This window comes from Aricia agestis, chromosome 2 (genome assembly GCF_905147365.1).
Source record: "Aricia agestis chromosome 2, ilAriAges1.1, whole genome shotgun sequence".
Lineage (NCBI taxonomy): Eukaryota > Metazoa > Arthropoda > Insecta > Lepidoptera > Lycaenidae > Aricia > Aricia agestis.
The window spans coordinates 22,966,970-22,979,771 of NC_056407.1; the positions used below are offsets into that span (position 1 = coordinate 22,966,970).

The 12,802-nt window shown below is 35.1% G+C and overlaps 1 protein-coding gene across 2 annotated transcripts; it reads left to right on the forward strand.

Annotated features, from left to right (window-relative positions):
- The first annotated feature begins 298 nt into the window (after positions 1 to 298).
- On the forward strand, positions 299 to 12,594 carry LOC121739175 (transmembrane protein 50A). 2 transcript variants are annotated; one of them, XM_042131534.1, is made up of 5 exons: positions 299 to 317; positions 10,749 to 10,849; positions 11,112 to 11,243; positions 11,921 to 12,056; positions 12,439 to 12,594. In XM_042131534.1, the coding sequence occupies exons 2-5, from the start codon at positions 10,754 to 10,756 to the stop codon at positions 12,546 to 12,548; spliced, it is 474 nt and encodes a 157-aa protein (XP_041987468.1). In that variant the 5' UTR covers positions 299 to 317; positions 10,749 to 10,753; the 3' UTR covers positions 12,549 to 12,594. The 2 variants fall into 2 exon arrangements, with proteins under 2 accessions (XP_041987468.1, XP_041987461.1); XM_042131527.1 differs by lacking the exon at positions 299 to 317 and having other exon boundaries at positions 10,662 to 10,849.
- Positions 12,595 to 12,802: the final 208 nt, after the last annotated feature.

A 12,802-nucleotide genomic window follows, 5' to 3' on the forward strand; every position in this document is an offset into this window, starting at 1 on the left:
GTGTAGTGTCTGTCTGTCGGTCTGTCTGTCTGTCTGTCTGTCTGTGGCATCGTAGCATCCAAACGGGTGGACCGATTTTGATCTAGTTTTTTTTTTGTTTGAAAGCTGACTTAATTGAGAGTGTTCTTATCTATAGTTCATCATCATCAACCTGCTCCGTGCTGAAAAATCGCGGTTCATCTGGTTCGTGAAGGGCCGATTGGCAACTTGCAGTCGTTTGGTGGGCTTTATTGCATAACCCGACATACCGTGAAAACAATTATGGACAAAATATCACTTTACACGAGCTTTACACTTAGGAATTATTTAAACTTAAAGTCAGTAAAATATATTATTTCATTACTTTTTATTAAGTTGTTTGGCGGAGGTTTTTTTAATTTCTTAATTTAATTTTATATACACTAACGTTTATTTATTTTTTATCATTAATAATGTGATTTTATTTTATTTCTAAGGCATATAATATTATGTTGGGCCTTCGAGACGCAAGACGCGATCTACCGCTTGTAGAGTTACCGTGGTTATCACCGTTGATAACAACTATAATTTATCATAAGCGTATAGAACAGCATGGGCTTTTAGTGGGTTAACCCTGCTTTCAAAATCAAAATTGTTTTATTTCTGAATAAATTAAAAATATTTTTTAATAATTTCGTCTGGGGAGTCCCACATACACACAGTTTTAGGCCGACGCAATATCCCCAGTCCATCAGGTATGAGCAATAGCATTTCCCCATGAAAAAAAGACGCAGAAGCTAATTCGTAACCCTATAGGTATAAACGAAAATAAATGTCCTTCTGCATCCTTGTACTTGTTCATTGTCGTCCTTCAAATAGAGATCTTCGCGTGTATTTTACCAGTCGACTGCGGCCTTTGTATGAATTTAATCAGATTCTGTTTTCATCGTTTTCACTGGATATCTAATTGGAATTTATATTGAGAACGACTCTTACATAATATTAACTAATATTTTATTTAACCAGCGATCCATTTTTTTATCGTAATAGAATAAGAATAAGAATATGTTTATTTTATCACCACACAACACAATATGTAAATCAAACAATATTCTTCTGGACCTAAAACAAATTTAAAAAATTTTGGTCTCTTCATGCGTTTGGTTTATCTTCCTTTGTTCTATCTTCATTGGTTTTATAATGAATATTTTCAGAGCGAATAAACCGTCATAAAATTATACGGTTTATATACAGTAAGATATTTTTTAACCTTAAAAAATATATGACTAATAATATTAGGAGTTTCACGGAAACCGTACATTTTTCTGCAAAAAATTGCCTATGTCTCTTCACGTGGACAATTCTTCATGTGTGCCAAAAAGCATAAAATTAATTGCTCCAGAAGTTCTTAAGATAATAAGCAATTTTATATAATATTTTTCCCCGTTTTTTTTCAAATTTTTCTCTGTTTCTTCACTCCAATTTATTTTAGCTTAATAATAATATAGCCTTTCCCGATAAATGGGCTATCAAACGCTAAAAGAATTTTTCAAATCGGACTTCCTGAGATTAGCGCGTTCAAACAAACAAACAAACAGACTCTTCGGAATTATAATATTAGTATAGATTAAAGTACACATAAAACTAAGGATTGTGTGAAAAATTCAAGTACTTACCTATTGATATTATTGATATAGAGCAGCTTTATAATATTAAGTACTTAATATAGATGAGAGTAGGACAAATCTGGTCCTCTATGGACGCTGCCGCCCTTAGGCCGTGGCCTATAACGCTTTATTAATAAATCCGGGGCTGATGATAGTGACTATGAAACAATTACCAGACATTGAGGTGCGTTGAGTTTGTAATTGTGCTAGTTGTAGTCTGAGATCTGACACAATTATACTCGAGGAGCGCTTTGCGGTTGACGTGGAGTGTTTAACTCTCAAGATCCCTGATTTCCTTGTACTACTCAAAAGTACTACAAAAGGATAGCTTATTGTAATAGCGTATTGTCTCGGCTCTCTGGCTTTGTCAAAATTAGGTTAAGTTATGTGAAAATGTTGTTATTTTAATAAGTATTTGTAATATTATGTAATATTAGATGAATTGGTGAACTTTGTGTCATTTCCCTCCTAATAAAAACCTTCCCTGAAATTCCACGGATAGTTCAAGAGTCAAGACTAAAATAAGCCAAATAGGCTATCGAGTTTTAGCGAGACTAACAAAATTTGAAGTTCATTGTTATTTATAAAGACTATTAAGAGCTCACCTGACTCTAAAAATCAAACATCGTCCTTCTCTCTTCACACTCACGCCCGTCTTTCATATGCCAGGTGAAAAAGGACGGCGCGGAATCATCGCCGAGTTAGTTTTACTTGAATAAAAGACGAACTATAATGATTATGAAAAAACTGTTTTGAGCTAATTTAGTTTTTATCAATACCTTTTTAGATATTAAAAAAATATTAAAGAAAAGACAGCAAACTTCGAAGATCCAAGCAAAAATGTGTCTAAAACAAGGTTTTTTGTAAAAAAGAAACTATCGAGTATTTTTTGAGTAATCGTGTTTTCGTCTTGAGCATTTAATCTTTATGAACTGAAGTTATTTGTGTCAAAAAATCAGTTTTCTAGACCTTACAGATTTTGAGATCTAGGTTAAAGTATGTAGTTAGTTGATAAAACAAGTTAGTTGATAATCTCATAATACCCTCCTTTCTTCAAAAACAAATTACTGATTATCTTAAAATTAGTTTACTTTTATATTTATACGAGCTTTTGCCCGCGGCTTCGCTCGCGTTAGGAAGTATTATTATATCCAAACTTTCATCCCCTATTTGAACCCCTTGGGGTTGGAATTTATCAAAATCCTTTCTTAGCGGATGCCTACGTTATAACATCTACCTGCATGCCAAATTTCAGCCCGATCCATCCAGTGGTTTGGGCTGTGCGTTGATAGATCACTATGTCAATCAGTCAGTCACCTTTGAGTTTTATATATACAGATTTACCTATGTACGTACCATAGGTATACACTATACAATTTGCGAGATTGCTTTCTTGTAAAGTCGAGGGAAAGTACTGAACAAAATAAGTTGAATATATAATTAAATAGACTTGTTTGTTAGAGCCATAAATATTACAAAACACTTGCACCGCCCTGAACTTGTAGTCGGAAAACTCTGCAACTTTATGCAGTATATTTTGCGTTTACAACTTTTAACTTTATAAAGACAACAATTATTATTGCTCAATATCCATATTCCATACTAATATTATGATAAATGCAAAAGTATACATAAATTTAGACAGACTTGTCTAAATTACCTCTTCTACTGAAATCACTTAAGTACCTAATGTTGATGAAATTTGCATCTCCATATTATACCTTCCAGTGTATTTTTTTGAGAAAAACATATGATTTTCGAAGAAGATAGAGATTGCCGCACAATAAACGAAATTCGGCAGTTCGGCAGCAAAAGTTGCGGGTAAAGCATTATCATATCCGTTCGTATCTACGACAAATATTCGTCGTCATTTTGTTCCAGTTTGTAAAAAATGAAACAATACAACGGCATCCGAGATGTCCCCCTAAGAAGAAAATCAAATAATTCACGTAGGTTCTTCAACAAAACCGAGTCTTACGGTGATATGCTTGAGTGATATTTGATTCAGCACTTAAATGTCCCTCGACTTAATGACGGGTCGTAAACGTTTTACTACCTCCTACCTCGCTATACGTTTCCTGGTAATGACGATAGCTGAAACGCCGGGAGACGGTGTGAACGCCGGCTTTCATTCGCTTTTTTATTTTATATAATACGCAGACATAATAAATCTGACAACCTATGCCAATGAAAAAACCGAATTTAATTTTTTATTGACGACAAACGAGCCAACGGATGCCTAATGTAAAGTCTCGTCTCTTCTTAATATAATGCTCTTTTACCTCCTTTAACCTCTGTTAACAGTTCGTTCAAAATTATTATTAAGCACCGTTATTCGGCGGTAAGTTAGCGCGCCGCGCCGCCGCCGCGCCGGTCCGGCTCGGAGCATAATATTATTATTATACAGGGCTGTAACAAAAATAAGTGATAATACTTTAGGGTGTGTACGTGTTCCTTGTAGAGACTTCGCTGTGAAAGTAGCAGCGCTGAAAGACGAAAAAACTTTTTCACTTTTGTATGGGCAAGGGCCCGAGCGTCACGAGTTTCCCCATACAAAAGTGAAAAAAAATTTTCGTCTTTCAGAGCTGCTACTTTCACAGTGAACTCTCTACAAGGAACACGTACACATCCTAAAGTATTATCACTTGTTTTTGTTACACCCTGTATATACTAGGTATTACTTAAATTGCTATTCAATCTGAAATTTTCGTTATGTTTCCACACATAGCTTTCATTAAGAATGATCAATTAGTAATGCAGCACTCGAGTCACGTAGCAAAACTAGTCTGGCACCGCGGGGAATGACAATCATGATCCACAACTCAGAGGTGCAGTTTCCTCGGGGGAAATTGGCATGGATTAATCGAACGGAGAATGCATTTCAATAGTCATTTTACTGCCTTAGACTACAGACTCTATGGTTAAAAGATCCATCTCTCGCATACGCTTCGGTTTCGATTCCGAATCCAACAATTCAATAGTGAATCATAGTTTCTTGGTTCTTTCGATTCCCTAGAACGGTACCGGATATAGATTTTTTATGATCGTAGGCCACTTTATTTCCACCGCCCCATGTACGAAATCTGCCGCCCTCCTAGGATCCTGCCGCCCCTTAGCCGCGGCCTATAGGTACGGCCTATTTATAAATCCAGGGCTGCCCTAGAATAATATTATGTAAGCCTTATTCAGTGACGGATGACTACTTGATGCTCTAACGGCCGTTCCCAATATTTGATCTATCTCCGGTTTTGCCCTACTAGAGATAGGAATAGCTCACAATTGACATAAAATGTCTAATGTGAGCTATTCCTATCTCTAGTAGGGCAAAACCAGAGATAGATCAAATATTGGGAACGGCCGTTAGCAATCAATGCCTGTCGGTAAATCGTTGCGAAATCGCTTTTTGACATAACTATTTAGGAGTCCAAAGATATGATTTATTCAGTACTAATATTCTCGGTTAATGGTCTAGTAAAGAACAAGTAGCAGATAAGGGGTCGGTAGCGAAAGTAGGGGAGAACAGGAAACTGCGAATCATTCACCACCAACCGGATGTGGCGCGGAGACGCCGCGTGCCCCAAAACTAGATACAATTACTTGCGATGCAGAATATAGACTTAAATAATGTTTAGAAGTCAATTTAAAGTGCATAATAATATGAGCTACTTACCTTTGGCCACTTAGGTTAGGCCAGGTTCACACAGCACAATCCTGAACGATTCCTGCACGTTTTTTTTGCAGGAACCTGGCCTTAGACCATTATTGCCACGGCCACGGGCATAGGCTTCTCTGTATAGACCATGATGGGCAAAAACCTAGAGGCTAGAGGGGCATATAACCTACTCGTCACCTACTACACCAAAAAAAAACCTACTCGCCATCGCTCATCGGTTGCCAAGGTTCAGCGTCAAGTGTGTAAATAAAGACGGGTGCGAAAATTTTGGCTACGTGAAGATGGGCTTACAGCTATATTTTATCGATTGATAAAATATAATATTAGAGGATCCTGTTTTTCTGCAAACATAGAAGACAAATGCTTACTTAAAAAAAATAACGGCTTTTGAAGAGTGAGTCAGTACTGGAGAGCCGGAAGATAGATATTTTTCCCATTCCCATTGGCTGTGGCTGTTTCGTAGTTAAATGGAATAAACAAACATACATTGACTTATTGCTGTCTATTTAAACTTCACTCTACTTGAAAAACAAATGACCGTAAAAAGTTGGACGATAAATTGCTTTTGAAGGGAGGTCGTAGCTGAGTAATGAGAAGGGAGGTTTTGTTTTAAGAAAAATTCGGATGTCAGATTCTTCAGCGTTCGCTAGTGGCTGCGCATTATTCGTACCTTCGCAAATTATTTCAAAAGATAACAACGATAATTGGAAAACCTTAATGATTGCTTGAGTAGACTATAGAATTTTTTGCCAACTTGCCTATTGTTTGGAAACATGCATTCGGTTTAAACATACCTAACTATTATATTTATAAGCATTTTCTTTCACATTTCTACAAGAAGTTTGCTTATTTTACCAATACTTGCTATTTGACCGAGCTTTGCTCGGTATTCGATAAAACACGAATAAAATGATAAAACACAAATTCTTCAATCAATAAATAAAACGCGATTTTTTACCTTTTTTGCTCTTTATCAATAACGGCAATAGGTAGGCACTTGGAATTTTCACCAAGGCCTTAATTATATTATGTGTACTTTAATATTTAATAATAATATTAAAATAAAATAAAAATTTAAGGGGGCCTCCCATACAAAAATCACTGTGGCGGTACGGAACTCTTCGTGCGCGAGTCCGACTCGCACTTGGCCGATTATTTATTTGTATTTTTTACTAATCGGACTCGCTCATGAATACACTTTACACATACCGTTATAGAGCAAAATAGGCCAAAAATTGTGATTTTTGTATGGGAGCCACCCTTATTTTTTTTATTTTATTATAATATTATTATTAATTACTAGCTGTTGCCCGCAACTTCGTCCGCGTGAATGTATGTTATTAAAATCGAGATTTAGAAAATTGAACACCGATCGATGACTTTATTTGGATCTATATTACACACGAAATTTTTAATTTACATCAAAGACCCAGGAAACTTGAATCTCAGATACGGTACTTATCGTTTTAAAAAATCATTTCTTTGAAGACCGCTTGGCGTGGACAGGGGATGGGGGCCACAGGACAGGGGCACAATAGACATAACGACCAGTAGTTCGACTGCAAAGAGACGGACAGGTTTCAATATCTGTCAAATTCGTCGGGTTTCACTAGGATTATGAATGGATTGTGCCTCGCGCAGGCTGATCTAATTTATTTTTAAATATTTAAAATAAAGATTTCAAAATAGGATTCTGACAATTTTATCGCATGCGCCAAAACACAAACAACAATACGACCAAAGAGGAACACGTCCAGCGAATATGTCATAGTTTTAAATTCGTAGGTAACAAGTTAACAACCCTAGCGACGATTTTCGTCATAATACGTCAAATTTAAAAATTTCAACATCAGTTCTAAGTCGGCATTTTTTCCATTCTGTCTACTCTGACAGGGGAAAGGAACATGTGACGGAGATAGAGGATAGACTTCAGAAGACGGGATTTAATGTAGGCATCAATCCCTCTTTAACCTGCCTCCGATTCTCAGATTCATAACCTACAATTAAACCAGAACAAAATAACGCTTGAAGTTGTTTACTTACTTACCCACAATGTAATTTCTTTATGGGCGTTGACCCACCGGCCACCACACATTCCCTCCACTGTATCTCCTATGTCACCAGGATCGACAGCGGTATCTAACCACGAAAGCCCTTTGATTTGATCTCAGGGAACTCGAGGGACAGAGGCTCAAACTGGTTTGGGACCCGCAACGAAATTAATCAAAAGAAAATGTGCGCTTTTATAATTTTGGACGTGGCGGTAATATCAAATAATAATCAAAAGGCCATAAATTAACGTACCCAACGTTTTATTTTGGAAGTCGGCGTCCACGATAACGTGACGTCCGGAATTATAAATAGAATAATAAATAGTAAAAATTGTAACTGAGCTAGGTATAGCTAAATTAATATTGAAATTTGTTGTGTTAGACTGTTGCCATTAATAATTGTGACCAAAACGCTTGAAGACACTGATTAAGTTCCTATAGCGCTGTCTACGGTATCACCGTAGTATGCGACATCAGATTTACACTGTAGGTTATCTAGCATTGCAGTTCTTTCGTCTTGGCAGAAACCTCCTTTCTCCCAGAATATGATGAGAGGTTAATTCAAACATACTGCCTTCGGTCGTACATACTCTAACATTTCTACCTATGTGCTCGACCGATGCTAGTAACTTAGATCCGTAAAATTTTACTTTAAAATTTCCATGGCCGGCAACGAATTGAGATACGCAGTGGTCAATATCTATCCAGGGTTTGGATAATCGTTTACGAATACCTTTTAGAAAAAAATTTTAAGATCGACCTTTGCTAGAATTGGTAATCACTTTGGTTGTCGTTGTAAATTTCGAGGAGTTCCTTCAATTCCATTACTTATCAAGTCACCGTTTTTAGGGTTCCGTACCCAAAGGGTAAAAACCTTTAAGATCTATAATGCTTTATAACATACTTTGTAAATCTGGAGTCCCATATTACGATGATCTCGTAGACAGCGCAAGGAACTTCCGTGCCTTTAAGCGTTTTTGTCATAATTATTACTGGAAACAGTGTAACACAACAAATTCCAACATTAACTTAGATCTAGCTTAGTAGTCATAATTAACATTAATTATTCCCGTGGTGCTTTCCCTTTAGTTCCTTGACTTGCGGTCATTGCAACTTTGTGCTGTCTCCCGCTTTTTATGGGGAGGGAAAACTGTATACTTCCTACTCCTCCTATCTTCTTCTGATTAATTTCGTTGCGGGTCCCAAGACAGCTTTAGCATGTCCCTCGGGCTCCCTGAGATCATATCAAAGGGTTTTCGTGGTTGGATACCGCTGTCGATCCTGGCAACACAGGAGATACAGTGGTGGGAATGTGTGGTGGGCCAAAGCCCGTTAAAAAAAAAAGGGTAAAAACGGGACCCTATTACGAAGACTTCGTTGTCTTACCGTCTGTCTCCAGGCTGTATCTCAAGAACCGTTATAGCTAGAGTTCTGAAATTTTTACAGATTGTGTATATCTGTTGCCGCTATAACAACAAACACTGAAAACAAAATAAAATCAATATTTAAGGGGGGCTCTCATACAACAAACATGATTTTTTGGCCTTTTTTGCTCGATATCAATAATGACAACAGGCAGGCAGTTGAAATTTTCACAGAATCCTTAATTGTATGTGTACTTTAATATTTAATAATAAAATTAGAATATAATAAAAATTTTAGGGGGGCTTCCATACAAAAATACAACTTTTGGCCTATTTTTTCTCTATAACGGTACGGAACCCTTCGTGTGCGAGTCCGACTCGCACTTGGCTGATTTTATTGTAAATATAGATATGGTATCAAATTCGGGCAATCTATACAACAAAAATTTAATGTCGGTTAAAAAAAAGTATCTAAGATGTTGACCAGGGATGTAAGGTATCATCATGCCAAATTTCATGGAAATCGGTCCAGCGGATTCAGAGATTAGCCTGTACAAACAGACAAACAGACAGAGAAACAAAAATTTCAAAAACAGTTAAAATGTGTTCTACTACTCTTCTAACATGCCCCTAACTCGTTTTTTCAAGTTTATTTTCAATGTACAAAAATTTTACCTCTACGATTTTATTATATGTATAGATTAAAGTACACATATAATTAAGGCATTGATAAAAATTTCAAGTGCCTACCTGTTGCCGTTATTGAGATAGAGCAAAAAATCACGTTACGTTAGTAACATAGAATATCATTGGTTACAACTTGTTTTGCTTATAAATCGGAAACTAATTAACGTATCCAAGTAATTATTTCACTAATATTCTTTATTTTTGACAGAGAATGTGGACTGCTAATAATCAAAATTAGGTAACATTCTCCATTATAAAAAAAACATTTTTGCCTCTTTTGTCTCTATGTATTATAGTACATAGATTATAGGTTTATGGTACATAGCATAGACATAATATAATATACTGTCGGTACATAGAGACAAAATAGGCAAATATTGTTTTTTTTATATAAGAGCCTCCTTAATTTTAATAAAACTATTTAATATATTTTAAGTTTTTTTAAGTAAAATCACGTTTATTGTGGGGCTCCCTTAAATATTTAATTTATTTTGTTTTAAGTATCTATTTTTTGTTATAGCGGGAATAGATATACACAATCTGTGAACATTTCAGAAGTCTAGCTATAGTGGATAATGAGATACAGCCTGGAGACAGACAGACAGACAGACAGACAGATATCGAAGTCAGTAATAGGGAGATCGCAGACGACATACTTTTTGTGCGATCGAGTCTGCGGCGCCCATACAGTCGGCATGGCGCGGCCATGGATGTCGTCTGCGATCTCCCATAGGGTCCCGTTTTACTCTTTGGGTACCTACTGAACTTTTCTTTATATTTTTAGAATAAAGATAAAATGAATGTGGAGATGAATAAATGATAAATATAAAAAATCACTTTTTTGACGGACTATAAATTAAGTAATTTAAAAAAAAGCAAATTGGTCGAAAAATTTGACCGATATATCGATATTTCTTTCGCGATATATCGAGACCAATATTAATATTTTTTCAAATATCGATGTATCGATATATCGATATTTTCTTTCAATTTCGACATCCCTATAATACGACACTTTGACAGTTTATGTACCTCGGAGAACCGGAACATAAAATGGCGGACCGGCCACAGTATTTTGATTTGGTAGAGACCATTATGCCGAGTCCACCTATAAAAGTCAATGTATCGATCACAGCGTGATGCTCATTCGTGATGCTATACTTGAAAAGGTTTTAAAAAATGTTACTGTCACTGTCAAAAATACACGTCAAACATTGTGCTGTCAAAAAACAAAGTCAATGTCAAAAAATTATGTCAATTGTCAAGCACCTGTGTTAAAATTTTGTTGCTAAATAAATAATAATTGTTTGTTACAAATTATTTCTGATCACAAATAACAAAACCTAATTAAACATGAGCTGTTTTGATAATTTAACCATGCCAAGCTGTGTTTGGTTTGAAAGTGGAGAAAAACGCAACATCCTAGCATCGATATTTGCTGGACTTTTGGTTTGTATATTTCGATGATTCACGATTAAGAAATAGTAAATAATTAACCACTCATTTACTTTAGACATACATAATTGGCTTAGGATATGAAATTAATTGTATATTATCAAGTTACTAGTATATATTGAACCCAAATGAATAGGCCGAGCATGCTACTTTCTAATACTTTTGTGTTATTTTCTTTATCTTCTTTGTTTTAAATTTTGCTTCTTTAAATCAAACCAAATGTTGTAGTATAGTTAAGTGTTTACTTCTGTTACAGTTTTTCAGTGGTTGGTGGTTTATAATTGATGCCGCCTCCATATACCCATCAGACCTACCAAATGCAGCTCATGTATGTGGTGTCATGGCGACCCTGTCTTTAATCATGGTGAATTCTGTATCTAATGCTCAGGTAAGATAGCTGATACATGTTTTATTATAAACTAAACCTTTGTATATCAGTGTTTTGTAAAACTTACTCAATAACAAATAAGTTTAAAATTCCAAATAGCTTGACATTTGTATGAGAATTGAGAATGCATACTTGCTTTTTCATAGGATCCACTGTGAATCAAACTTGTATTTTTGGTTGCAAAACAGATTTTATGATTTCTACTAATTCATAAATGATTATAATACTTTTATATACTTAAGCACAAATCTCTTTTGGGTTTCACAAGTTTTTTTATGCAATATAAAAATTCCTTCCTAGATAAATCAATCACTTACCAAGTATACATCCTTTTGGTATATTTCTCACTTAGAATCCCCCCTCAAACCCACTGCAAATAAAATATCCATATCTATACTAATATTATAAATGCAGATGTTTGTCTGTCTGCCTTTTACCTCTGAAAGGAAATGCTCATCAATCAAATCAAAACTATATCAATGAAAATAATCAAATAAGTACTGGGAAAGGACATAGGATACTTTTTATCCAACCAAAACAACATTTTTATCTGGAAAATGTATGGTTCCTGCACGATAAACAAATTTTGGTGAAATACAGTTGCGGGCCTCATAAAGTAGTCTATGTACTTCACACTTTACATGTAGTAGTCTAAATGTTCGTAATATAATTTCTAGGTCCGTGGAGAAACTTACACGGGTGGCTGCATGGGGCCTCGAGGTGCTCGGCTCTGGCTTTTCCTAGGTTTTGTCTTAGGCTTTGCCTCACTCATAGCTGCTTGTTGGATTCTGTTCGCTAACTATGTTAATGCAGGTAATTATATACAAGCTAAATACTTAAAGCTATACATATTATAATATAGGTCTCATTCTTCTGGTAGCGAAGACATTTATTGCAAATAAAATTGTTAAAAAGGTTTCTAGAGTTACTGTGATAAAATTAACATTGTTAGGTTAAAAACTTGATGTCCTGTCTTGTTTCACTGTGTGACTGTAACTGTACCATAATATTATGAAAACTTTTATGTATGAGGACATACTCAAAATGATCCTTAGCTCATTATCATGGTTGTCTTATAATATTGAGAGCTACATTATATACTAAATTTTTTCCATTTAATCATAGGATACATATTTTGTTAAAAAATTATAATGAGAGTTGTGAGATTATTAACAAGTTTATTTTAAAATTTCAGGAAGCTCAAAACCATCATGGCCGGGAGTGAGTCTGTTCATGCAAAATGCATTCATATTTGCTGGTTCATTAGTGTTCAAATTTGGACGTACTGAAGATGTGTGGGGCTAATCGTTCCACAAGGAGTAATTTAAATATATTATCCTTTATTTTTTAATAGAGTAGAATTTAAATTTTCCTTTTTGGTAAGAAAGGGTAAAAATAACTTTATGATACAATTCTTTAAATGCAATTATAAGTTACTAATGCCTTTAATGAAGCTACAGTAAAAACATTGCAACTTTTATTTATAATAAAGATTTTTATATTATAACATTATGGCTACATCTATTTAAATAGGTTTATTTTAAAATGCATTAGTCATT

Excerpts from the sequence above, each read along its gene's own strand:
- LOC121739175 (XM_042131534.1), top strand. The coding sequence starts at position 10,754 with ATGAGCTGTTTTGATAATTTAACCATGCCAAGCTGTGTTTGGTTTGAA. Across the intron at positions 11,244-11,920 it reads ATTCTGTATCTAATGCTCAG|GTCCGTGGAGAAACTTACAC; the intron begins GTAAGATAGCTG and ends TATAATTTCTAG. Across the intron at positions 12,057-12,438 it reads CGCTAACTATGTTAATGCAG|GAAGCTCAAAACCATCATGG; the intron begins GTAATTATATAC and ends TTAAAATTTCAG.